At 34.9% G+C, this 25,125-nt stretch overlaps 3 protein-coding genes across 4 annotated transcripts in view; 1 reads left to right on the top strand and 2 right to left on the bottom strand.

Annotated features, from left to right (window-relative positions):
• The window catches only part of LOC111514632 (uncharacterized), a 17,772-nt gene extending 14,742 nt beyond the window's left edge, over positions 1-3,030 (bottom strand). Inside the window, exons 1-2 of one of the 2 annotated variants that reach the window (XM_023170890.2) lie at positions 2,843-3,030; positions 448-545 (exon numbers count right to left, since the gene is read on the bottom strand). In XM_023170890.2, coding sequence (XP_023026658.2) covers positions 448-517 — 70 coding nt within the window. In that variant the 5' untranslated portion in view covers positions 518-545; positions 2,843-3,030. Of the gene's footprint in view, positions 1-447; positions 546-691; positions 810-2,842 lie in introns of those variants that run through there. The other variant, XM_023170889.2, reaches the window with a different exon arrangement.
• Aos1 (SUMO1 activating enzyme subunit 1) lies at positions 1,986-25,125 on the top strand. Its single transcript, XM_074169546.1, has 5 exons — positions 1,986-2,208; positions 4,948-5,119; positions 23,873-24,129; positions 24,188-24,378; positions 24,579-25,125. The coding sequence occupies exons 1-5, from the start codon at positions 2,117-2,119 to the stop codon at positions 24,887-24,889; spliced, it is 1,023 nt and encodes a 340-aa protein (XP_074025647.1). The 5' UTR covers positions 1,986-2,116; the 3' UTR covers positions 24,890-25,125.
• LOC111516308 (uncharacterized) lies at positions 5,127-14,723 on the bottom strand. The gene is made up of 6 exons (XM_074169544.1): positions 14,254-14,723; positions 12,247-12,481; positions 10,310-10,873; positions 8,783-8,958; positions 8,509-8,729; positions 5,127-5,541 (listed from the first exon to the last, which is right to left on the bottom strand). The coding sequence occupies exons 1-6, from the start codon at positions 14,609-14,611 to the stop codon at positions 5,134-5,136; spliced, it is 1,962 nt and encodes a 653-aa protein (XP_074025645.1). The 5' UTR covers positions 14,612-14,723; the 3' UTR covers positions 5,127-5,133.

Genomic DNA, 25,125 nt, shown 5'->3' with positions numbered 1-25,125 from the left:
ACAGTGGAATATTCAATAGTGTGTGAAGCATACTTCGAAAAATTTACTGAACTTTTCACTGTTTTCCAGATTGAAGTTTTTATTCTTGAATTCAATGGAATGTACCACCGAAATATACAAAACCTCTTACAGTGGCGAAATCAAAAGTTGTTTTAGAGTTTGAATAAAGTTCAAAACCAAGATTGGCATGCAGACTTTCAAAAGTTCAGACCAGGTTTAGTTTTTCTGTTTTGATTTTATTCAGGGTCCAATAGCATGCAACAGGTGGAAAGTTCAAAAATATTATTTTTTGAACATATGTTTTTGAATCGTATCTACATACCTACTACAAACAGGTAAACTTCAGCTGCATAAAGAAGGCATAGCCATTACAAGATTCACAAGAGATAAAAATGATAGGTACTACTTAAATGTTAGAAAGAAAAACAAAAAGTTTACAGGACTCACCATCTTCTTCATTATCAATAGATACGCCAGCTTCTGAATAATCAGAGACACCAGAACAATTGTCATTCATTTTTTGTTAGTATATTGTACAAACTACTCTGTAAAATAATAATTTAAATGGATGCCTTTCGCAAAGTTTTATGCCGGGTAAAACACAAGGATCGCAGATCAGTCACAGCTCACAGCAAATAGGTGAAATAATATAAAACTAATTTAATTTATCAAGGTTCCAAATAATACCCACACAAAACAGAACATCGGCCACCGGCCTCAACCTCAAATAAATTCAAATAAGGTAAACTCAAACTGTAAACTACATTCTATGTTGCCCTCATTGCTTGCCACTTGCCACTCATTTCATCTGCCAACTGTCATTGCAGATGTTAAATGTGTGGAAAATGACATATCAAGGATAGCGGACTTTTCTCAGGATGGTTAAATCTCTATTCTGCAAAATAATCCAGGTTGTGTTAGTTAGGGAAGCTATAGACTATGGTGTAGACGACCTCTCCCGATATAGAAGGCTCCGACACTCTGTCGAATGAGGCCCTCATGTCCCCCGTTAACGGACGAATAGCTGTTTCATCCATCCCACCCCAGCCAGATAGGGGTATCCCGTGAAGGGCGGTACTGATGTCTGCACAGACCATGATGTCTGAGGACTTCATACCGTCATCCCCTCAGTCATGAACCCATTTGTCCTTCTTCGACAAAATTCAGCAGAAAGGGTAAGGGAGCTGGGCTCCATCCCGATTGAACTCAAGACGGTCAGTGTAATCCAGGTTGAGCTGACAAAATGAAGGGAGGTAGAACTTCCTCTCCGATCGCGATATGTAATGTGTGATGAAGTAAATATAGCAATGAGGAAATAAGGAAAATATAGGTGGTAGTATTGCTTGAAACAGGACAAATACGATCAATCGATGGATGAAAATGTAACCATGTTATATTATTGTCAAAACTGTGTTAATGATCATAGCCGAGCCTGTCTAAAGGGAGAAAGGTAACACATAGATATCACTGTCGTTGAACTTAAGTCGGGTACAGACCAAACCAGCAAGCATACCACTGAGCTCGAATGATGTCTAAATGGCTGAAACATTTTCTGTGTATATAATTGCCAACGCAGGGTTACGAAGTGCCAAAATTATTTTAATCAGTGTTGCAAAAAAATGTTATATCAAATCAAAGATTATGAACCATTATCAATGGATAAACCCTGAGCTCAGTAGATATGAAGAAATTCAAGACAGGAAACTGGTTAATTAGGTTAATTAGTGATATATGTATTATAAAAGTCGAAACAGTTGTCAGGTCTCGTCCCTGAATGCAAAAAATGAAACTTCAACCAATATTTGTGAGGGAGGGGAAATTCTGTATCTTAAGGTTCATTCTATGCCGACACCCCTTGATAATAATTGTTATGGGCGCAATACAGAGAATGCGAACAGAATTATTCGGTCTATCATTTGTGACCCAGACAACAAAACGTGACATCAATAACATTTTTGACAGAATCACTGTTAGGTTATGAAGTCTGTTTACATTTATCAACGCTTGCGTCCAATATTTTTTTGGGTTATTTCTGAAAAGACCGCCTGAAACTGAAAGTTAGGAAAAACTATAAAATTCAGTACTTCTAAATAGTTTAATTTCATATTATCAAAAAATGGGCGAAAACATAGGAAATCAATTATCGGCAGTTGAAGCGGAACTATATGATAGACAAATACGGTTGTGGGGAATAGAATCTCAAGAAAAGTAAGTGGTAATCTGAATAAGTAGAATATAAAGGAACTTCAATCTTTTACCAGTTAGTGAATCTAAAAATTCAGGATAACATTTGGTTAGCCGATGCCAAATCAAATAACTTGAAATACTGTGAAGTAAGAAATGCATATCAATATCAGGGAAGTATGTATGCTGCTTCAATTATATTTACATGTATAAACCTTATCATAAATATCAATTTACTCAAATATAGTAATTGTTTAAGATAAAACTGCCCATCGGTTGACACTACAATATTTTAATTTTTGGTGAAAAAAAAGAAATAACTTCTGCATTATCAAGAAATGTTGGCATAAACTTGATTTAGTGACACCAATCGTCAAAAATGTGGTATATATGGTATTATTTTTATAACTACATTTCACTACTGTTTAAAAATTCAACAGTGCAAAATGAGGGCAGTGGAGATTCAAACAGAAAATCTGTGAAAATTTAGTATTTACATAATGCTGTGATATATGGACAGCTCAAAAATTCACTAATAAATCATAATTTCAAAACTTAAGTGATACAATATTATAGTATACAATGTCAAATGGAGTGCTTTCGTTTTCACTAGAAAATTCAACAAGTATATTTGTAGTTATCCTAATTAGATTCATACCTTATTTTGTCGTTTAATAATTCCTGGGATTTCAATTTTTTGTAAAACGTTTGAAAACTTATTGGAATAGTTCACTGTGGTTTTCACTATGATAAGTTTACAAAACTACGATACATCTAAACAATTATGTAAACCTTTCACCTTGATACAGTAAAGTGTATAAGTATTCAGTTTTGATATAGATTTTAATCAAGTATCGGCCAGTTCCATTCAATTTCAAAATTTTTTTGTTGAAAAAGTCAAATAAAGTTACTGTCAATATTCTACTTTTTTAAACTTTTGGTGATAAACATTTTCAACAAGCTTTTTCATTCTTCTTTTTCAACACTAGTTCTTTTTTTCCTGCTGATAAATATTCAGCTGACTCATATTTTTGGTTATTGAAACACTTGAAACCTTTACTAAACTACGTATATTGATGAGAACAACTTGTTTTATGTAAAAGGGTTGAAAACGTACTGGTTCCCAGTTTTCTGGTATGTTTACAATATAAAATGCCCGTTAAAGTCATAGCCTTTCTGCACCAATCACTTTCTGAGCTCGGTAATCTTAAAAAAAGCTTCTTAGCGTGCATACTTGAAACGTGAAGTGAGAAAGTGGACTGTATTTATGCAATAACCTTGGTTCAGTTTTGGTAACCATCAATTTTTTCTTCGTGTAGTTTTTCTGGTAATAGTAATGCCCGTTGTCTCAATGTCTGAAATGAGAAATTTCTTGTTTGTTCTCTGCATATAAGTTTGTTACAAACTGGAGAAGTTATTTATATATAGATCAGTATAAGTTTCATGACAATATAAGAATGAATTGACCTCAGGGGATATGGATGAAACAAATTGTATAAATAATACAACATTTGAACAAAGAATATAGTTAAACATCAGTAAATGCTCATATCAAACTCAAAAACAATATATACTTAAGTGACTGAAATTGGACGCATTTGAAATAATTTTAATAATCCATAGCTTCAAATAATTTTTAGCAATAAATGATGTACATTGCTTTACTAAAGCATGATAATTGATTTTAGTGCTGGAGTAAATAATTTGATGTTCTGTATTGTATGCAGTGACTTCCGATTTTTTCCTAATCTTATAAATTAAACTTTGTTAGGAATCACACGTTAAAAGGTAAGACCTCGTCAGTCCTTAGCTCGCACAAGTTTCTCAACTTCAGAGAGTTGTCGTTCGTATGGGGGCGACAGCTGATTAACAGAAAAACAGATTTTAAACAGATTTTTTTTTTAAACTGCAAGGGGTATTTTACGTTCACTTTGTAAAAATAACTCTCATTTTTTTCATTATTTCGACGTGCTTTTTACCCAACAAGTGGCGTTTTCAGCAGATTAATTAGACTAGTTCATCTGAAGACGTTTGAATTAATCCGGAGGTTGCAAATATTACACCACCCCCCTTTCCAAAGTCCATATTACATTTGAACTGTCCTCAAATATTTCAATATTAATAACCTTTGAGACTCATAAGAGTTTAAACAAATGTTTCATATGTATGTAACTTGAAGGAGATTAAGTAGACTATTTCATCTGAAGACGTTTGGATTGATCCAAAGGTTGATACACCAATGAAAATATTACACCATCCCCTTTTCTACAGTCCATATTACATTTGAACTGTCCACAAATATTTCAATATTAATAACCTTTGGACTTATAAGAGTTTAAACAAATGTTTGATATGTATGAAACTTGATGATCATAATGGATTACTCATCTCTTTTGCTTTGTACTTCTCATATGAATGTTGAATGGCTTTAGGAGTGGTTTCATCTTTGAAATAGTCAGCTAAACCGATTTTATTCAATCATCATTCTCAACATGTTTCAGATTGTCAAGCATTGATTATCTTACTTTAACTGCAAGTAATAAGCTACAAAGTATTGTAGATAGCAATGTTGATTTGAATATGACATTGGCCGATGTTTGATGGAAATATGTGAAACACATTCAATAATATTCAGCTGTGAGATTTTTACAAAATAGTTTACTGTATCATAATTTCTTCAGGTGTGTTTGAAGCAGAGTATTTATATGAATTTATTTCACCTGAGTTTTTAGCATTTTTTTTTAATTTCAATTGTTTCAATAGGCTGAGAGCATCAAATGTTCTTCTCATTGGAATCAGAGCCTTGGGATCCGAGATTGCCAAGAACATTCTCCTCTCCGGAATAAACTCACTAACAATTCTGGATGACGGAGTAGTTACTAAAGAAGAGCAAGTTAAAAACTTTCTTTTATACCCAGACAGCATTGGAAAAAAGGTAAGCCTACAAAATTATTTCTTTTTATTTTTCATCATTCTCACTTTGGGTCTAAAATCTTTCAAATAATCAAAAGCATCATGTGGTAATGTAGGCATGCACAAACTAGGTCTTCCCTTATACAGATGTTGTTTCGAAACAGATTTGGGCACAATTTCTTTGATAGATTTTTTTCTCAGTCCTGTATCATCGGCGGTGAACTCCAGATTTCTTCTTATATTCCTGATTTGTTGTGCTTTCTTTGTATTTTCTTCTTTCAAGTTCTCCAATTCAACAGAAAGGGTTTTCAGTTCCTTCATTGAACTTTCCATGTCCCGAAGAAGTTCAGGTTCAGTTAAGAGGCCCGACTCTTCCCTCAGTTTATTTGTCATGAGTCGATAGTGATCTCTTTCCTGCTTTGCACCATTCAGCTGTGCTCTCACCTGCAATTAGAAAAAAAAATGAACGGTTAAAATGTCATATAGCTTTGATAAATTTTCAAGGAAGGGTTTTTCCCGGGTTTGTTGGTTGTGGTCGGCAGGTTTTAATGCCTGAAGTTTCATTTAAGGCTGCACAAGACATTATCAAGGGCGATGACAAAGTATTCTAAAGGATCTTTCATTGAGCACTCCCTATCTTCAAATTTAAATAAAACAAAGTGTGTGAGAGAGATATCATCGTAATGTGTTATTCAGTTGAAACTCTATTAATGTCATTATGTGTGGAATATAATATTGCCAGAACTCTTTGATTGACTAACTCTTTAAACAACTTTCAAATCTTTAATATATCAGCTTTAGGCTCTAAAAACCATATTCTTCACCTAGCCATCTAATACTCTCTGCTTGTGTTGTATCGTGTCTAGTGTTACATGCCTCTAAGAATTACATTAGTTCATATTGTTATACATTTTAATTTTTCTTTAAAAGTCTACTTATCATCTCACTTTGAAATAGTATTATTCTTATAATTTACTTTTTATCCACTGTATTGCATCAAGTACTACATAGCTGTTGCGCAGCTTGTTTTATGGGTACTTACATGTTGCGCAGCTTGTTTTATGGGTGCTTAATGGCTAAAGCACGTTGAATTTTATTAGCTTTATTCAACTCAAGACACAAATTAAAACATGAAAATATTGTAAAGTATTATGAAATTGAGTAGTGCATTGTCTCTACCGCTGTTAATAATCTACTACTTCGTATCCCGAAAGCCAGGGTGCTAGGAACGTCCCTCTCCTCTCGGCACTCACAGGGCCTGACTAAGGAGGGCGTGAACAATAGCACTGTACTTCTTATATCTGAATTAGGCTAGCCCGTGTAAATACATAAATAAATAACACCGTTCGAATGGGTTATGGGCATGGGTTATGTTGGCTTTGAGGACCCCTGTGGTTTGTGGCTTATTCGCATACATCTGCAGAATATCCAACATGTCGTTGGTGTCCAGATCATCCATTTTAGTCTAAAAGAAGTTGGTATTCATCGACCTGCTGACAGGTCAGCAATGATGGCCTGGCCAGCGACCTTCTTAAATAAATATGGACCAATGACGCTGTCCACCAAAAATCCACAGCAAACAGTGACTTTTTCGGGATGCATTGGGCGCTCTTCCATCTCAAGTGGATTAGTATCATCCCAAATGGGACAATTTTGTTTGATCACGTACCCATTCATCCAGAAATGGGTCTCATCGTTGAAGATGATTTTTCGATGAAACTTAAGGTCAGTTGCCAACTGTTCCAGTGTGGTCTGCGAAAGGCCGAGTTCTTGTGAGGGAGCGAAATCGACTGCCTCGGATTCTCCTGCACAATCTCACAGACAGCGGCGATGTTTTCTGCAGATCTTGCGTTTCGCCGACGTACAGGTATTGATTGATCGTTTACTGAACCAGTGAACTCAAATTTATCCACCACATTGCGAATAGTGCTCTTGGTAGAACACACATTTTGATAAAACAATTTGCACGTGTTGTAGATTGCTATATCCGTCCCTGGTGATTCGGCAAAACAAACTGAATTAATGATAACTAATTTGACAGATGTAGCTTTAACAAGATGGCCGTTTTCGATTGTCAAAGTTGGGAAGTCCCTGTTGGAAAACCCATTGTTGTCTTCAAAGCAGATTCTACAGAATTGTTTTGTCTACGAATTTATTCCACTGGTGGTGGGCCTGGCTTCATTCCTGTTGTATTAAATGACTTGATATGAGAGCAATCAGGTGCAGGTATAGATAGATAGATATGTACTTTATTGTCCAAAAGAATACAATCTTATTGACAAAGATTTTTTTAAATCTAGTATGTATAGCACTTCAAAGAATAAAAGAAAAGAAACAATTTAAAAACACAAATACCCAGAATCACAATTTGAGCAAAACTAAGTTAACATATCAAGCAGATAAAATATAACAATAAAAAATAAAATTTTGTCGAAAAAATAGTTTGTAAAGTCCCTTTCAAAAAATGAAAAAAACAAATACACACAATTTGAACATAAGTTCACGTGTCATGGCAATAAAATAAGATATATAACAGTATAAAATATGATTTAAAGTACCTATAGGTGTCAATATAAACAACAACAACTAAATTTTAATATTATAATATTCATCAATATTGTAGTACGCTTTTGTTGCAAGGGCATTTTTAACAAGATTTCTGAACGTTTCGTAAGGTATGTGATTATACAGCTTTTCACTTTCATTAATTAGAGAATACTTTGTCTGACTTGTTTTTGGAACAGGAAAACGTATTTTATTTTATGAGGGGGTTTAGAGCAAAACCGAATAAATCCATTTTTTACAAAAATTTAGTTAGCTGCGAATATCGGTTCATCTTGTTGAGTTACATCATATCTACAAAATATTTACGTGCAAAAACGAAAGAGAAAGTATAAGCATCCGGATATCTGAACATGAAAGAAACTGTCCTGGGTAATACCAATAAATCAGCAGTAGCGGAACATGTACTCAAAGCAGGTTCGCACGTTATCGCATTTGTAGAATACTTAGAGTTACTTTCCAAAACTATATGGGGAACGGAAGAAACGGTAGAAAGAAGGATTCAACATTATTAAAATTTAGCTACCTGCATTTCATTGTTCTCCTGAAAGGTCATTTAATTTAGCCAATAGGAACGTGGCCACGCCTACCACCAATGGCATGGTTATCTCCGACTGCGAAAGTTTGCACTCTTTAAGTAATCTTGAATGTATTTGATTAGATCTCACTCAGCAATATCTGCAATAGATCACTCTCAAACAGCATTGAAAGACTAGTAAAGAATACAAATCATTAGATTAACAAGTAATTACGTTTCTGTGATGATACAGAAAACTATAGATAATTTTCCCTTTTTTTTTTCATCAACTTATTAGGGTGAATTGAATTTTAAAAAAATTAGGTATTGACCTGCAGACTTTGTATTTCTGTCGTAGACAAATCTTCTCTGATATCGTCTATATCAGAATCCAACGCAGACGACTTTTCTCTTATATGCGCCAGAATTTGTATTGTATTTTGACACTTGAATCTTAGTCTGGTGAGTTCCTCTTCTTTTTCTTCAATTTTATCTGCGTGGCTTCGATTCTCTACTTTGAGCTGCTCATAGTCCATAAGATGCAGACCTTCTCCTGTAACATCCAGAATGGTTTATATTCAAAATCAATTTCAAACTGAACCATACCTATTTTGTCCAAGGCCTCTATAGCACTTTCCTTTTCTGCAACCATCTCTTTTAATTGCAGGTATTTCAGCCGCATTGAACTGACCTCTTCCATTTGAACTTTTTGACGTCGAATAAGCCTTTCAATTACTTTATCAGGTATAGGGTTTCCAGTTTTTTTATTTATGAGACCATTTCTATAGTGGAAAACAAAACTTGAATCCGATCCTAATATTGACTTATAGATATTGGAAGGGTTAAGTAATTAAATTTATATTAATTGAAAGCGTGACTAGAAGTAGCCTTGGAATTCAATGGATAAAATAAAATCACCTTAGAAATTGTAGAGAACGATCCTGTTCAAAACCGTCGTGAAAAATCAGATCAAAACAGATTCCATTCCAAATAGAATAACTTCTCAGTCCTAATGTTTGATTAAAGTGAAAGGAATTAAATAAGTACTTGTTACTTAGACTATGGCATCAGTGTTTATTTTGAAATTGATTACATTACTTTCAATAGTCCTATTTTGTATCAATAATTATTCAAATTTTCGTTATTGCCTATACATTATTTGAGAAAAACTGTTATTGGGGTTTCGTTCGTATGAACGAAATATAACTAAAAAAATTTATTTTCAAATGTTTGTCTGTGCGTTTGTGCAAGGAGGTTACGTATAGCACCATCTGCCCGCGAATAGATCAAGTAATAATGTCGATATATCAAGGAGTTACTTACAACGCCATCCACCCGCGAATAGATCAAGCAATAATGTCGATATATCAAGGAGGTTACATCTGCCCGCAAATAGATCAAACAAACATACATACATTCAGGTGAAGCTAAAAAAAGCGTGTTAATTAAAAAGGGTGCCGCGCGATCTAACAAACGACCAAAAACAACAACGAATTTTTTATTCTGAGCAGTGTTTGAAGCAAATTCACTGTAAAAAACCGGAATTTATGTGACAATGGATGAAACATGGCTCCATCATTTCACACCAGAATGAAAACGATCTTCATCTGGGTGTACTGCACAAGGTGAACCGACTCCAAAGCGTGCAAAGACACAACAGTCAGCTGGCAAGGTTATGGTATCAGTATTTTGGGATACGCATGGTATAATATTCATCAACTATCTTGGAAAAAACATTAGCAGCGACTATTACATAGCATTATTGGAGCGTTTGAATGACAAATTCGCCGAAAAACGCTGAAGAAAAAAAATGGTGTTTCATCAATTCGATGCACCGTGTCACAAATCAATGAAAACGATGGCAAAATTGCATGAATCGGGCTTCGAATTGCTTTCGCAGCCACCGTATTCTCCAGATCTGGTCCCCAGCAACGTTATGCTGTTCTCAGAGCTCAAGAGAATGGTCGCTGGAAAGAAATCTAGCTCTGATGAAGAGGTAATCGTCGAAACTGATGCCTATTTTGAGGCTAAAGACAATTCTTACTATAAAAATGGTATCGAAAAATGTTCTGACTGCTATAATCGTTGTATCGCCCTCGAAGGCAACTATATTGAATGATAAAAAAGACATACCCAATTTCTTTTTCTCTTTCTTGCATGTCATTGAATAACTTGGTCAACTCTTTGAACTTCTGTTCCCGTTTCTCTTTCAGTACATTGAGTTCTTGCGCAATGGCATTCCTTTGGGTTCTATCAATTTCAACCAATTCCCCATAAGTATCTAATTTCTTTCCATATTTGATTTGTGTATCGTACTGTTGGTCTGTTTCTCTCAAAACGTGGGCCATATTCCTGCGTTTAAAAAATAACGATAATTTTTTTTGCAGTATGCAACTACGAATTTTTTCGTTTCTTATTTCAATATTGAGAGTGAGATGTTTCACGTAATAGGGCCCCCTATCTATGCGTTCAATTTCCTCCTCTTCTTCGACTCCTACATCCTCTTCCTCTTCTGCTTCATCGTCCATGTATACATAATATTTTGTTGAGGAGTCCACAGCATCCACCTCAGGTGCTAAACCAAAATCGCCACTGGGGCGACGTAGATCTTCTTCTTCCAATCGAAATCTCGGTTTCAAATCATAAACTAAACTTCTCTCTCTCATTTGCGACTTGGTGCTTTTTCTTTGTTTTGGTCTAAAATAATAATAGTGTTTCAGATGATTTAACAACTAGTGGTGACAAGTTTACAATGCTAAAAAGTCAACAGACTGCTTTTCAGTCAGTTTCAACAATGAGTATGTATAACTTTTGATACAACTATCAGGTTGTATCAAAAGTTTTGTCCGCTTTTATGAGTCTACTTCAAATTGTAATATCTCAGTGAATAATCATTCAATTTAATCAAAATAAAATCAAATCATCTGAAAAACAACTCGTTCAGGCCAGTGGTAGTGCGCCCGACTCACGATCGGAAGGCCGTTGGTTCAATTCCCGCCTCTACCTGATATGTTTCTCGAGATAATTTATCTGGTTGAAGCTGGGATAATTCTGCAACCCTGTTAGAATTCACACGTTGAAAGGGAAGACCAGAACAGAACAGTCAAACTTAGCGTATTTTCAATCAGTGCAGTTTTGCCAATGCGACATATGTCGATCAATTGGATGAAGTCGACGAGGGCCGTTTTTGCATGGTCCTGATTGACGAAGGTTCTACCATTGAGAAAGTTATCGAAGTGCTTGAGAAGATGGTAGTCGGTTGGCGAAATTAGTAGAATACATATTTGTTGAAATTTGAAACTAGAAAAGCACTTTTGAAACAGCTTAATAGTTTTTTCATAAGTTCTAATTGATACATAAGTTTGAATCAGACTTGGAAATGTATTATTTCTCTTGTGATTATGTGTTATTTGGGTATATGTGTATAAATGTATAGCTTATAGTTAAGCATCTCACGCTCAAGGTTTACCTTTTGTGAGTTATCTTAATTTATTTGCAAAGTATTATTTTTCATACTAATTCTGTATAACTGTGTAACTTGTATGTGTGAATAAATTATTATTATTATTAATTTGGCCTATTCACTTGAATGTAATGTAGTATTTTTAATTTCTTTTCAATTACTTTCAAAGTCGAATTTATAATGAACAAATACTTTGGATTCATATGTAAACTATCCAAAACTCTCCTTTCATTTATCATTTCACAAACTGCTCTGGTATAAACAATGAAAAGGGTTTTATTTTTATGAAAATTGCAATTGACCCATACAGAATAATCGCACCACGTTCAGGAGGACCACAGACCGGTTGATCTTGGTTTGATAATCGAAATATCTATTTCCATAAGTAATTCATAATAATTACTAATTTGTCATAGTTCAATGCCTAAACCCGAGCTCTATGTTTATTCAACAAAAAATCATTTTTAATCGTTACCGGCTCCTGATGATGAAAAATTAGATTGCAAAACGTAGAGATTTGGACAGTTTTTATAAAATTCCTTATAGGTGGAGTGAGCTCCTGTTTGTGAATATTGTTATTGAAAAATATTGAAAATAAATAAATTACTTTTTGGAGAACGAAGATGTTTCGGAGATAGTTACGGATTTTTGTGTGGCTGTGGTCATATAAGATACTCGTTCTTTAGGCACAATTCCACTTCCATCCGCGGCTAATTCTGCGGTCTTCTCAATCATTTTCTGTTCCGATTCATCATCTCCATCGGCTACCTGTTCCTTTTCTTTCTCCATACTTTTTTCACTTGTTTCTGAAATGGTGACTCGCATTTTGCCACTCATGCCACCTAAAACACGGGAACTGATCGAAAAATACGACCTACAGTAAAATATAATAGCCGAGACATATTTCTATTTATCTAGAACCATTCATTAAGTGACTACATTAAGTGTACTACTGAAACAAAATCAACGCAGTTGCAACCTTTCTTCTACACGCGTTTCGTATCGTTGTGAGACCGCTTGAATTTATTTTGTCGCTCGATAGTTTTAATTTTGCGGTAACTATAAATACTAAGATATTAATTTAATTTCAACTAACGTATTTCATTTGATACGAATTGATGTCGTATGTGATGTCTAATTCAATTTTTTCAACTAACGTATTCAATATATTCAAGAAACACTTTATTGTGAGATTTTTACTGTTCAGTTACAAAAACGTAACACGTGTTTCGCTATACAGTAACTTCTTCAGGTGTGTGGAGACGCAATCGTCGAAAAACGCCGCCCTTAAATCTTGGAAACAGGAAAAAGTTATAGGGGACAAATCTGGTGAATACGGTGGCCGAGGCATGATTACGGTGGTGTTTTTGGCCAAAAAATTACGAACAAGCAATGACGAGTGAGCAGATGCATTATCGTGATGCAAAAGCCATGCATGATTTGTTTTTTTCTTTATTGACCGTGCGACCATTTGGCAAGAATTCCTGATGCACTACGCCAGTGTGGATTGGACTTTGGTTCGATGTCATACCCATTTTTTTCAAGGACAAAACACAAGCACTACAGGAAAATCCTTAACACGCTATCAGAGCGGTGCCTGTGCGAAAATAGTGATTCACATTGGATTTGAATTGCTGGAGATTAAATTTATTTGGAAAAACTTTCTCAGGAAGTTTTGTTCCAATAAACGCAGTTCTCCAGGTGAAAGAGTTCTTAAACAGTGAAGTGTACTGAGTTGAACCTCAAAACGATGGGCAGCCACAGCCCGTCGCGTATTTCTGATATGTACCGCTCCTCGGTGCCAAGTCACTTGAACATCTTCCGTGAAAGTATCTATAGAAGAGAGACAAATCTCCGATCTTTCTTCGAAGTTCCAGGCGATAAAGGTTGCATGTGATGTTCGCGTCTCCAATCACGCGGATGGCTCTTTTCTGGATGGAATCCAGCAGCTTCAGGATATGTTTAGATGCAGAGCTCCATACATGAGAACAATACTCCAATGAAGGTCTGATCTGAGCTTGTGTGTACAATTTTCAATGGAATGACGAGACAAGTGTGCTGTCGCCAGCAAAGCAATATATACTCATGATTCGTCACCAATGATAAACCTTTTAAGCAAATCTGGATCGTCATTGTCGTTATTCAATAATTCCTGGGCGATGACACGTGTTTCGATCACCAAGTGATCATCTTCAAGAGGAAGATCAAACAGTTTGATCTTCCTCTTGAAGATGATCACTTGGTGATCGAAACACGTGTCGAGGTGTTAAAATGACGGTTTGGTGTTCGGAAAAAATCCAGTAATATTTATTTAAAAGTTCACTGAAAACTTTTATCATTCGTTATAGAAAATAAATTGTATGCAGTTCATTAATAAAATGCCTTCTAAATGTGAAATTAAAAATGTATTTATAACATGAAAAAAATCTCAAAGTGAGTCTTAAAAGCAAGATTTTCAAATTTCAGAATAGCCGTATTTCCGAAGTTTGAAGTTTCCGCCAAACTTGCAAAAATATGTAAATAACAGCAAAATAAATATAAAAATTTAGCGCCAGTTGAAATCCCTCTCTCTGATGATTACCACTAAATACTTCTCTATTCATCATACTATTACCTTCAGATGCGGTCTCTAGTTTCCTTTTGTTCTCTTCTTCCATTGTATCGTCTCCAATGTTGTTTGAAGTTACCTGCGGGGAAACGTCGTCATGTTCGGGCATGTATTCCCCTGTCACCATTTGTGGAACAACTTTTTTCTCCGCGAAAAATTCAGAGTCCTCTTCGACATCTTTGTTTTCATCTTCTGGATGGTATATAATGGAGTCGACACCCTCGCTAAGTTTCCTGTCAGGTTCACTTTCTTCCGGGCCTTGTTCTTTATCTTCACCATCGTCTGGATCTTGCTCTTTATGTTCACCTTGTTCGAGAAGTTCAGGTTTCGTTTCTTCGGATTTCACGTCTTCAGATTCCTCCATTCTGCTTGAATGTTGAATATTTGACAATTCGACACTGTTTCTATAGGAATGTAATTTTTAACTGAACTGTACAAAGTGTTCTATAGTTGAGAAAAATGAAGTCGTAATATTCACATGAAATTATTGGTAAGTTGAAAATTCCTATGGATGGTGAAGAGCAGCTTAAGACCGACCCCTGAGGAACTCCATATGCATTATAAATTTAAGTAATTCGTCAATTTAATTCAACACCTGAAAATTATTATGAAAATTTCGTTTCATGTATACACACAATCAGTTTAGCGTATATTAAGAAACAATCTAAGTACCAGTAATCAAAATTTATTAATAACCTTCTCGAAAACGATGAATCATGAAATAGTAGCTTTTATGGAAATGCAGAAATATATTATGCTGAGACGGAGTCTCCAACAGTCTTCAACCATGGATTTGCCTTTCGTACCAAAGAAAATTTGTTTAAAGTCAGGATCACCACCACTGATGTCCGTCTGATATAGTTTGAGAAATAGTATTTTTTTTCACATTTCTTTGGAAATAATTCTTATACTAAATTTTCACATAATGTACATTTCTGTATGAAACTTTTTGTTATCCGTTATTTGATTCTCAATAAGTTATATATACTAAGTAAAATAGAAAGGTAAACACCCATTTATATTGAAAATATTTCAATATTGTTTTGCATATGTATTTATGTTGAGGCCACTAAAAAGCCTGTAAAATTTCAGCCGTATCTGAAGCTATTCTGACCAGTTTTTTAACTGTTTTTTTGTGTGAGCATTTACCATTTCTTCAAGTTTTATTCTTATTTGTGCTTTAACTGTTGAAGAGTATATTATTGATTCGATGTGTTAAACATGTGATCATATTCTCTTACGTTTGCCTCCATAATATTGTGTGTTCAATCCAATTGAAATGGTTTGGGCCACAATGAAAGAAAGCTTGCGGAAATGTAATCAGTCACTGACTTTGAATGCTGTGGTGCTTGACAATATGAGGCGAGTGGTGAATGAAGTAGGTAATAGTGATGTGTGGAAGACCTGTGTGGCCCACGTTATAAAAGAAGAGAACAAATATTATGTGCAAAGTTCCATAAATTGGATCGTTATTCAACCCGATGATGATTCCACCTCATCCGAATATAGCGAAGAAGAATTTTGATTTTTCTAGCAATTTTGTTGGCCTCTATTATTTTGTAAATATATGTTTGGCGATAATTCGGTGTGATTATTTGAGTTTTCATTGTATTTTAGAGTTTTAGACTCGGAAATCAACTACCTTAAATTACCCATGGTGGAGAAATTCAGTTGAGAAAACTGTTTCGTGGGGTGATCAATTGCTATGATTGTAAAAGTAACTGAAAAACTACCACTGAAAAATAATATGCCGACGCCTATGTCGAGGCAGGAATTCCTTCTCTGTGCTGTTCCAGTTGGTATTGGAAATACTATAAAGTGTTTCGTATTGTTAACACTATGCCTCGAGTGCGAAGACTTTGTCGTATTCCTCAACTTACTGATTATAAGAGAGGACGAATGGTTGGCTTACGTGAGGCAGGTTTTTCAATTAGAGAAATTTCAAGAAGAACCAATTGATCTTTGAATTCTATTGTAAGATGTTATCAGGCATGTACCCAAGAAGGCCAGAAACATACAGCTAGGGGCACCGGTCGTCACAGGGAAACAGCGCGTGAGGATCGCCGATTAAGACTTTTGGCTCTTAGGGATTGGTTCATTTCTACTAGGGCAGAATGTCATCTTCATTTCTTTCAGGTTTGGAGACCAGCTCCCCTACCCTTTCGACTGATTCTACTAGGGCAATTACGAATCAATGGTTTTAAGAACACGGAAGAGTTGTTGGAATGCGTATATCGGCGCATTGGGTGTTACCACTGACTCTCGAGCATCGACGCAACCGATTGCACTGGTGCAGAGACAGAATAAATTGGGATCAACAGTGGAACCGCGTAGTCTTAAGCGATGAATCTCGTTTTTGTTTGGGTATGCACGATGGACGAGCAAGAGTAAGAAGACGTCGCGTCGTAGGGAAAGACTAGTTCCCCAGTTTGATGTTTTAATGATATGTTGGTTTAATGATATGGGGTGCCATTGCATATGGTAGCAGGACACCTTTAGTCTTTATTAGAGGCAACATGAGAGCTCTTCGTTACATTCAGGAAGTAGTGGAGCCACATGTCCTTCCAAATCTTGAGACCATCGGTAACCCCATATTTCAACAAGACAACGCTAGACCGCATGTGGTTAGAGTAACTCTAGACTTCATGGATAAATATCAACTAACTGACCAAATAAAATTCAGCTGGTTAGTAATTATATTTCATGTTTTTGTAAATAGTACATGTTGCAAAGGGGGAACCTCTTTGATCAAATCGAGCATTTTGTAGGACAAATATTTTTTTGGGTAATTCAGATAATCATTTTCAGAATTATATGAAAAAAAGACAGTTAGTAATGAATTTTTGACAACCGCCAAATCAACAAATTACGTTCTTATTACCCCTGTTAGCTACCACTTATGAATTTTTTGTACGAAAAAGGGCGAGGGATCCCGGACTATAGTGGATTAATTCCTTCAGCATAAAAGTGGCTGCTCGGGTTTCAATGAAGTCGACGAAGACCGTTTTTGCCTGGTCCTGATTATCGCAGTGCTTGAAAAGATGAATTCTGAATTCGTATAAATTTCTTGAGGTTCATTGGCGGTAGATTCGGATACATTTCATTGAACTTTCTACATGTTCTGCTGATAATTTTGTCACACTGTCCAAAAATAATAAACAAATTCATAAGAACCTCGTTTGAATAGTTTTGTTCCATCGTTTTGAAGGTATTTGCAACTTCTGAAGTGACGAAAATGTCGATATTATTAGGAGAATGTCACAACGCTACTGTCAAATAGTAATCATGGCCTGCTTACCAAATACCGAATGGAAATACCATTCTGAAGGGACATTTTCACAAATAAATGTTCATAAGTCCGAAACTTGACTAGTTAGGTATAGGTATGATATACATAGAAAGAGCAAATTTCAGCAGCTTTCCGAATTTTCAATAATATACAGGGTGTTCCATTTAAAATAATCAAATTTCAGCAACTTTTTCAAGCAAACGAAAAAACTGTATTTTTTTACCACCCTGTATTGAAGTAACGGAGATTAGGCTGACGTGTGGGAAGTGTCCATGTATCACCTAACTCCAAACCAAATTTCGATATCATAGTACTTCTTAACTAAAAGATATCGGCATTTTTAGTTGTATTGGGCCAAAGTTATTCAACAAATTACCTGAGTCAGTAAGAAATTGTACTAGGGAAGTAAAATTTGAAAAAGAACTCAAAATATTTATGTTGGACAAAGTTTTTTATACTGTGACCGAATTTATGTGTACGTAATTTACCTATTTGTAATATACACTCATTAGTTTTTAAGTTTTATAGTTGTGTAGTATCTGTGACTATCCCTTTACAATGTATTTTGTCAATTATGGGAAATAAATGATTGATTGCAGAAAGTTATAGTGCTGACCACCATACAGTAACCGTGGTCTTTTTTTGGAGGGTTTTCGCCTTTGAATAGTGCCTGGGTGGCTCATCGATATCCAATAACTGTCCTGAACGTCTCCTGTTTTCGTAGAGGATTCATTTTTCATCACACGTGACGATCCGATCCAAAAAAGCATCGATTTGGTTGCGTAAAAGAAATAAGGACAGACTTCGAAACGTGACAATTTCTGTCGATCGTTCAAATCGTAGGGCACCCAATTTTTGAGCTTATTGACCTTTCCAAAACGTTTTGAACCATCAAAAACCGCATGGGAGCTGACTTCAAGTTCTTGCGCCATCCCACGTACCATTTGTGATGAGTCAGTCGCCACCAGGGTTCTCAAATCCTTGTCCTGGATTACTGAAGATCGACCACTTCGGAGCTCATCTTCGAGGTTAAAATCTCCGGAACGAAATTTTACAAACCAACGTCGAACAATGCGTTCATTAACACTATCATTGCCAAATGCCTGGTTATGTTTCGGGCTTTGGTTCAATTTGAATTCGTAAAGAAAAATTGGTCAAAAATCCCTCAATGAGTTGAATGCAGACAAAAAAATAAAATTTGGAGAAAAAATTATTAGCATCTATGTATATAGAGTTCAAAATTCTCTACCGATCAGTATATACACGACACAGTAGAATACATACAGGGTGTTCCATCTCAGACGAGCCACCCCGTATATTTCTCATCCCATAGTGAGTGGAAAAATTTCCCGAAACGCGTCGAATGATTTTGTTTGGGGGACACCTTTTGACGTATATTTTAGACTTGAACGAGCAACCCTTTAATAGGGGGCATGTACAAGCCCATTTTTATCAAGCCCTTTTTATAAACTCAAACAATCGCGAAAAAATTACATTCTTGAAAAATGTAATTGTGTTATCATCATGCTTACAATAAAAAAAATCAAATCAAAAAATCAAAAATCAAATCCAATGTTCAAATTGTCCTCCATTGACTTCCATACAATAATACTTTCTCTCAAACTGATAAATAAAAAACAGCAAAACATTTCCATATCTTGCCTTAATTTTTTTGTGCTTAGAAGGTGATTATCTGGTTGTAACGTTTCTTCGATCATTTCAGAATTGAAATCAATCTGTCGAGTTACTACTTTGCTGATTTGTTTAAAATTTCAAAAACTATGGTGTACACTTTGCAAGAACGTGTTGAGCTGGTTAGCCTTTATTGCCAAAAACAAAATTGTGCCCGAGCGGCTGCGCCATAAGTACGTACTGGAATTGATTTCAAAATTTGTGGAGACGGGTTCAGTAATGGATAAAAAAGGGCACCCATTGGAATTGTGAATGATGAAGGAGCAGCTGTGGCGGTATTGGGACATATCCAACTTATGCCAAACACGCAATCTGTACAACTTTCTGAAGTTTCCGGTATTAGTCAATAAAACATTTTCAGAATTTTGCATAGACACAAGTTCCATCCGTACAAAATTAAATTGTATCATTAATTAAATGATGATTGGGATCGAAGGCAAGAGTTTTGCGAAATTATGGCCGAGCGTATCAACAATAACCCAAGTTTCTTGTACAACGTTTGCTTTTCTGACGAATGCACTTTTTTACTCAATGGAGAGGTTAACCGGCATAACTATAGAATTTGGAGCGATACAAACCGCATGTATTTCGAGAAGCTCACACTCAACATCCAGAAAAGCTAATCGTTTTGGTAGGAATTTTGAAAGATCACCTAATTGGACTTCTGTTTATTCCTGGTAATTTAACTGGCGAACGTTATCTTGAAATGCTGGAAAATGCGATTGATCCGTTAATAACTGAACAATTAGAAAACGATCCTTTACTAGGTACTTGAACAACAATTACATTTCCAACAAGACGGAGCTCCTCCGCACTACGCCGCACCAGTTGGATTGGAAGAAGAGGTCCTGTGGAGTGGCCTGCCCGATCTCCTGATCTGAACCCTCTGGACTTCTTGTGGGCACATCTCAATTCCAAGATTTTTGTGACTCACCCTGAAAATTTGGACGAACTACGCCAAAGAATTGTGAATGAGTGTCGTCAAATAACTCCAATTATGCTGAACTATGTCAGAGATGGTTTTCAGTCAAGATTGTATTATTGTATGGAAGTTAATGGAGGACAATTTGAACATTTGATTTAAACACGCAGTTTTTTTTTATTGTAAGCATGATGATGAAACAATTCAATTTTTTCAAGAATGTGGTTTTTTGAAAATTGTTTAAGTTTGTAAAAAGGGCTTAATAAAAATGGGCTTGTACATGTAAAAATGACCAAATAATTCAAGGTGGCTCTTTCGGGCTGCAAAATAGATTTTTGGCGAAAACGGTTCATCAAATTTACGTTTTTCATACACCGTTATAAAGAGGCTTTCAAGACCTTTCAAATAAAGTATCACTCAACCCTTCTCCCCTATTCAAGTTTGAGGGGTTGAAGAGCCCCCTATTAGGGGGTTGCTCGTTTTTTTCACTCACTATGGGATAAGAAATATACAGGGTGGCTCGGATAAAACTTTTGAAACAACCTAATATTACTTATTTAACAGTTGGTTCTTACCGTTATTGATATCTCCTTGCAGATACTCGTATTTGAATAGTTCTGTATTTATACATTTTAATTAATTTTCATACTATGTACTGATATGTTTTCGCATAATTGTATTCTCTTAGAAAACCCTTATTATTTACCACCAGATGAAATTGAAATTTCCCATTTTGCTTTAACAATAACCATAATCCTTCAGAAAAAGGAAGTATGTTTTTCATTCGACCTGCTTACATACCTATTTCCAACATTTAACGTAGTATTTTATGTGGTTATATATTCTTGCATGACTGTATATCAAGTTAATTACTATTGTTCCAATCAACTATGTTCCGCACAATTGAATATCCATTTTTGTCTTTATTGATCAAACATTTTGCTGTATCTAGGTTCTAGGGTCAGACGGCAAAAAGTAAGAATACTGGGTGTCCCACTTTCAATGTTACAAGCAAAACCTCTTTTAATAAATGATATGGCTGAATATTTTGTCTACCTTGTTTTTAAAGGACATAAAAGCAGTGTTCAATTCTTATGGGGTTTTTGGTATTGGCGTTACCAAAAAGAAAACAGTTTACAAAACCGCGACACATGTTTTGCTATACAATAGCTTCCTCAGCTACTTCATGAGTATGAACAAGCAGGTGAAGTTAACCACATTTTGAAGAAATAATAAAATCACAGTTGAATTTGAACACTTCCTCATCATGGCTTCCATCAATCAAGTGAAATATAATATACAAGTCACAAAACTGCTTTCATTATTCAAATCTACAGATAACTTTGGATATATATATATATATATATATATATATATATATATATATATATATATGTATATATATATATATATGTATATATATATATATATATATATATATATATATATATATATATTGCTCTGCTCACTGTCTAAATTATTTGAAAAAATAGTCGCAAATAGGATTACGCATTATTTGGCAGAAAATAATATACTGTGCAAAGATCAACATGGATTCAGAAAGAGTAAATCAATCGAAACTGCAACATATCACTTACTGAATTATATCTACAAAGAAGTGGATTCGAATAATTTTGTAATGTCTTTATTTTTTGATCTAACAAAAGCGTTTGACACAGTGTCTCCTGAATTTCTAGTTGCAAAACTGACCCAACTTAGGTTCCCAAATAACTTGTTACAATGGATTGAATCTTACCTCATGACTGTGAAATGTGAAAATGTTAGATCAAGGTGCAACGACGTTGAGCTTGGAGTGCCACAGGGGTCAGTGCTTGGACCATTGCTTTTTTTGTTATATGCAAATGATTTGTCAGAATATCTGAAAGATTGCCACCTTACCATGTTTGCGGATGATACCACTATCACAGTTACAGGGGGAAATATTGATGTACTGCTTAGTAAGGTAAAATGCATAATCGATAGTTTTAGCTCCTGGTGTCAGCGAAACAGATTAATATTAAACTCCACAAAAACTGTAATAGTAAATTTCTATAATAGGAAAAATAATGTTCCAGATGACCTACAAACTATTGACGAAATAAAGATTAGTAACGAAGTAAAATTTTTAGGAACTTACTTGGATGAAAGCTTATCATGGGATCTGCAAATAAAAGATGTCTGCAACAAATTAAACAAGACATTCTTTGCTTTAAGGCAAATGAAATCATGCAAGGACACAGCAGGTCTACTAGAAATCTATTTTGCTATGGCATATTCACATATATCCCTCAATATCATAGCATGGGGTTGTAGTAATGAATTCATCAGAGTATTCGTAGCACAAAAGCGCATTGTTAGACTAATTTTCAGCATTGAACACCGAGACAGCTGTAAACCAGTATTCGTTAGGGAAAAATTATTACCGGCTTATTCAGGAAAAGTGATATAATTTTCAAAGCTGATCTCAAACTTTGAAAATAGTACCTGAATTGAATGATACAGGAGTTTTTTCCCAACACCAAACCGTTATTTTAACACCTCGACACGTGTTTCGATCACCAAGTGATCAGTTTGATCTTCCTCTTGAAGATGATCACTTGGTGATTGAAAGACTTGTCGAGGTGTTGAAAATAACGGTTTGGTGTTGAGATAAAACTCCAGTAATATTCATTACTACACCAAAGGTTCCAAACAGTGCACCACAAATACCTGAATTGATAACAAAATTTTCTATAGATTCCAAACCTGCGATAATATATACCTAAGATGCTCCATTAAAATAACCACAACTCGTATCTGCTATGTCTACACAATTCAGGACTCTTTTTCGTTTCCCTAACTATAGGGTCTTTCATTAAGTGCTTGATATTTTCAAATTTGAATAAATCTATCAGAAAACAGAAAACAACTACTCCTCTTGCTAATACCACGAAGGGCGTTGGATTATATCCGACAGGCGTCAGTGCAAGAATCTTCACAGAAAATTTCCTGCATATGCAATTGGCAATACAACTGACCTTTAATTTTGGAACGGGCACACTTGCAGACCGGTTTCGAGCACATTAGCCACTCATCAGTGCAAGATATTGGCCATCATCGACCTAAAGTCAATGATATTATAATCGAAAATCGGAATTCTTTCAGAGTATATCATTCCTCTTTCTAAGTTGGAGTGACATTTTGATGTTTGTTGTTTTGTTGTATTGAACATGTGAAAACCTTGCCATTCAGTTGGCAAAATTGTAGAGCCTTCAGCCGTAACATTCGACAAAGATTCTTCATATTCATCTGATGATAACGTACCATACTTTTTGTTTGTACCTAATATCGTCTTAAATAACATATCTATTTATTATGTAAATACTACAATTAAATTGTTGTAATAATATTAACAGGTATTTTTAATGGATTACTCAAACGCATGCCACTGCAGGTAGAAAATGACCCGAAAGCTCATAAAATGTTTTGTTTACGACACAAAACAGGGTGGACCTGGTAAAGTATTATGAACCCGCCTATACAGGCTGTGGCAAATCACAATGAAATCACAAAATTTTGTTAAAGAACTTTGTTAACGTTCTGCATTTATATTGAGGATTCTTACTTTTTGCTATAAGGAAACAGATTATAATTATTCCACTTTCTTTTTATAATAACCTATTCATGTTTTTTGAACATTTGTTGAGATTTGACGACTTATTCAATTACTTTTTCCTTTTCAGATAGCTGATGAAGTTCTTCTCAAAGGCCGGGCACTCAATCCACTAGTTAAAATTAAAGTGGATACTGATTCTCCGGCATCAAAGGACCAGAGCTTTTTCAAGAAGTTCACTATCATTATAGCCACGGGAATAAAAACAGATCTCTTATTGAAAATTGACAAAATATGCAGGGCAAATAACGTTAAACTGATTTTTGGGGACGTTTTTGGATTTTTTGGTTATAGTGTAGCTGACTTTCAAGAACACAATTATTTTGAGTAAGCGGTTTCTTCGTTTCTAATATTTTTTATCTAGTTAAAATATGTGTTTTGTTAGAGATCAAGTACAACTTACTGGTAAAGGTAAAAAAAGAAAACACGATGGAGAGGAAAAAACTACAGTCAAAGTACAAGGTACCATTAATTATCCAGAACTGAAGAAGGTTATCATATTACCGAATACAAAACAGAACGCAGACTGCATTAAAAAGACAAAGAGGAGAAATGATTTATTTTTCCTTATGTTGAGTAAGCATTTTTCTGTATAATTAACAGTTTGTTGATAAAATGATATTTTTTTAATAAACACTGGGAAATAATATTTAAAAATGTCAAATCTCTCAAATGAAAAAAAAGTTCCTGAAACAATTTCATTTAAAATTACTATATCCCCAACTTTTTGTCTTTGAATTATATTTCACACTTCATTATTTGTTTTTTTTTTTCAGCTCTGATAGAGTTTAGAAACAAACACAACCGGCACCCTTTAGTATCCTCAAAGGTTGAAGACATAAAATCCCTGCAGGCTATAAGGAAAGATGTGTTTGAGCTCTATCAAGTGGACCAATCAAAATCTAGCCTTTTTGATGACCTTTTTGAAATAATATTCGATGAGGTTGTGCCTGTTTGTGCTATTCTTGGAGGAGTCATTGCTCAAGAGGCCATTAAAGCTGTTTCTCACAAGGAGGTGCCTATAAATAATGTATTTCTTTTTGATCCTATTTCTTATGATGGCAAAGAAGAAACTATAGGTGCTTGATTGAAGGAACATTCTAATTTTTTAAACGAGTTACTAGTTTTTTTATAAATGAATTAGAGATAAGAAAATAACTCCAGTGGAACCTATTATACTGTGGAGAACAACTTCCTTGTACTTATTCTCTCATCATAAAATTTCTTTTTGCAAAAGATTATGCTCCTGATCAGTTGGTTTTAATCCAGTGAATTTTAGATTTTTGAGTAAATTGATGTCTCAATAAAGTATTTCGAATAATT

This window comes from Leptinotarsa decemlineata, unplaced genomic scaffold (genome assembly GCF_025532065.1).
Source record: "Leptinotarsa decemlineata unplaced genomic scaffold, Ldec_3_MD MMD2_P_RNA_scaffold_5, whole genome shotgun sequence".
Taxonomy (NCBI): Eukaryota; Metazoa; Arthropoda; class Insecta; order Coleoptera; family Chrysomelidae; genus Leptinotarsa; species Leptinotarsa decemlineata.
Note: the sequence above shows the minus strand (reverse complement) of the source record. Positions and strands in the feature narration are given on the sequence as shown.

Excerpts from the sequence above, each read along its gene's own strand:
- Aos1 (XM_074169546.1), top strand. The coding sequence starts at position 2,117 with ATGGGCGAAAACATAGGAAATCAATTATCGGCAGTTGAAGCGGAACTA. Across the intron at positions 24,130-24,187 it reads CAAGAACACAATTATTTTGA|AGATCAAGTACAACTTACTG; the intron begins GTAAGCGGTTTC and ends GTGTTTTGTTAG. Across the intron at positions 24,379-24,578 it reads TTTATTTTTCCTTATGTTGA|CTCTGATAGAGTTTAGAAAC; the intron begins GTAAGCATTTTT and ends TTTTTTTTTCAG.
- LOC111516308 (XM_074169544.1), bottom strand. The coding sequence starts at position 14,611 with ATGGAGGAATCTGAAGACGTGAAATCCGAAGAAACGAAACCTGAACTT. Across the intron at positions 8,730-8,782 it reads AGAGGCCTTGGACAAAATAG|GAGAAGGTCTGCATCTTATG; the intron begins GTATGGTTCAGT and ends TGGATGTTACAG. Across the intron at positions 5,542-8,508 it reads CAGAAATACAAAGTCTGCAG|GTGAGAGCACAGCTGAATGG; the intron begins GTCAATACCTAA and ends TTCTAATTGCAG.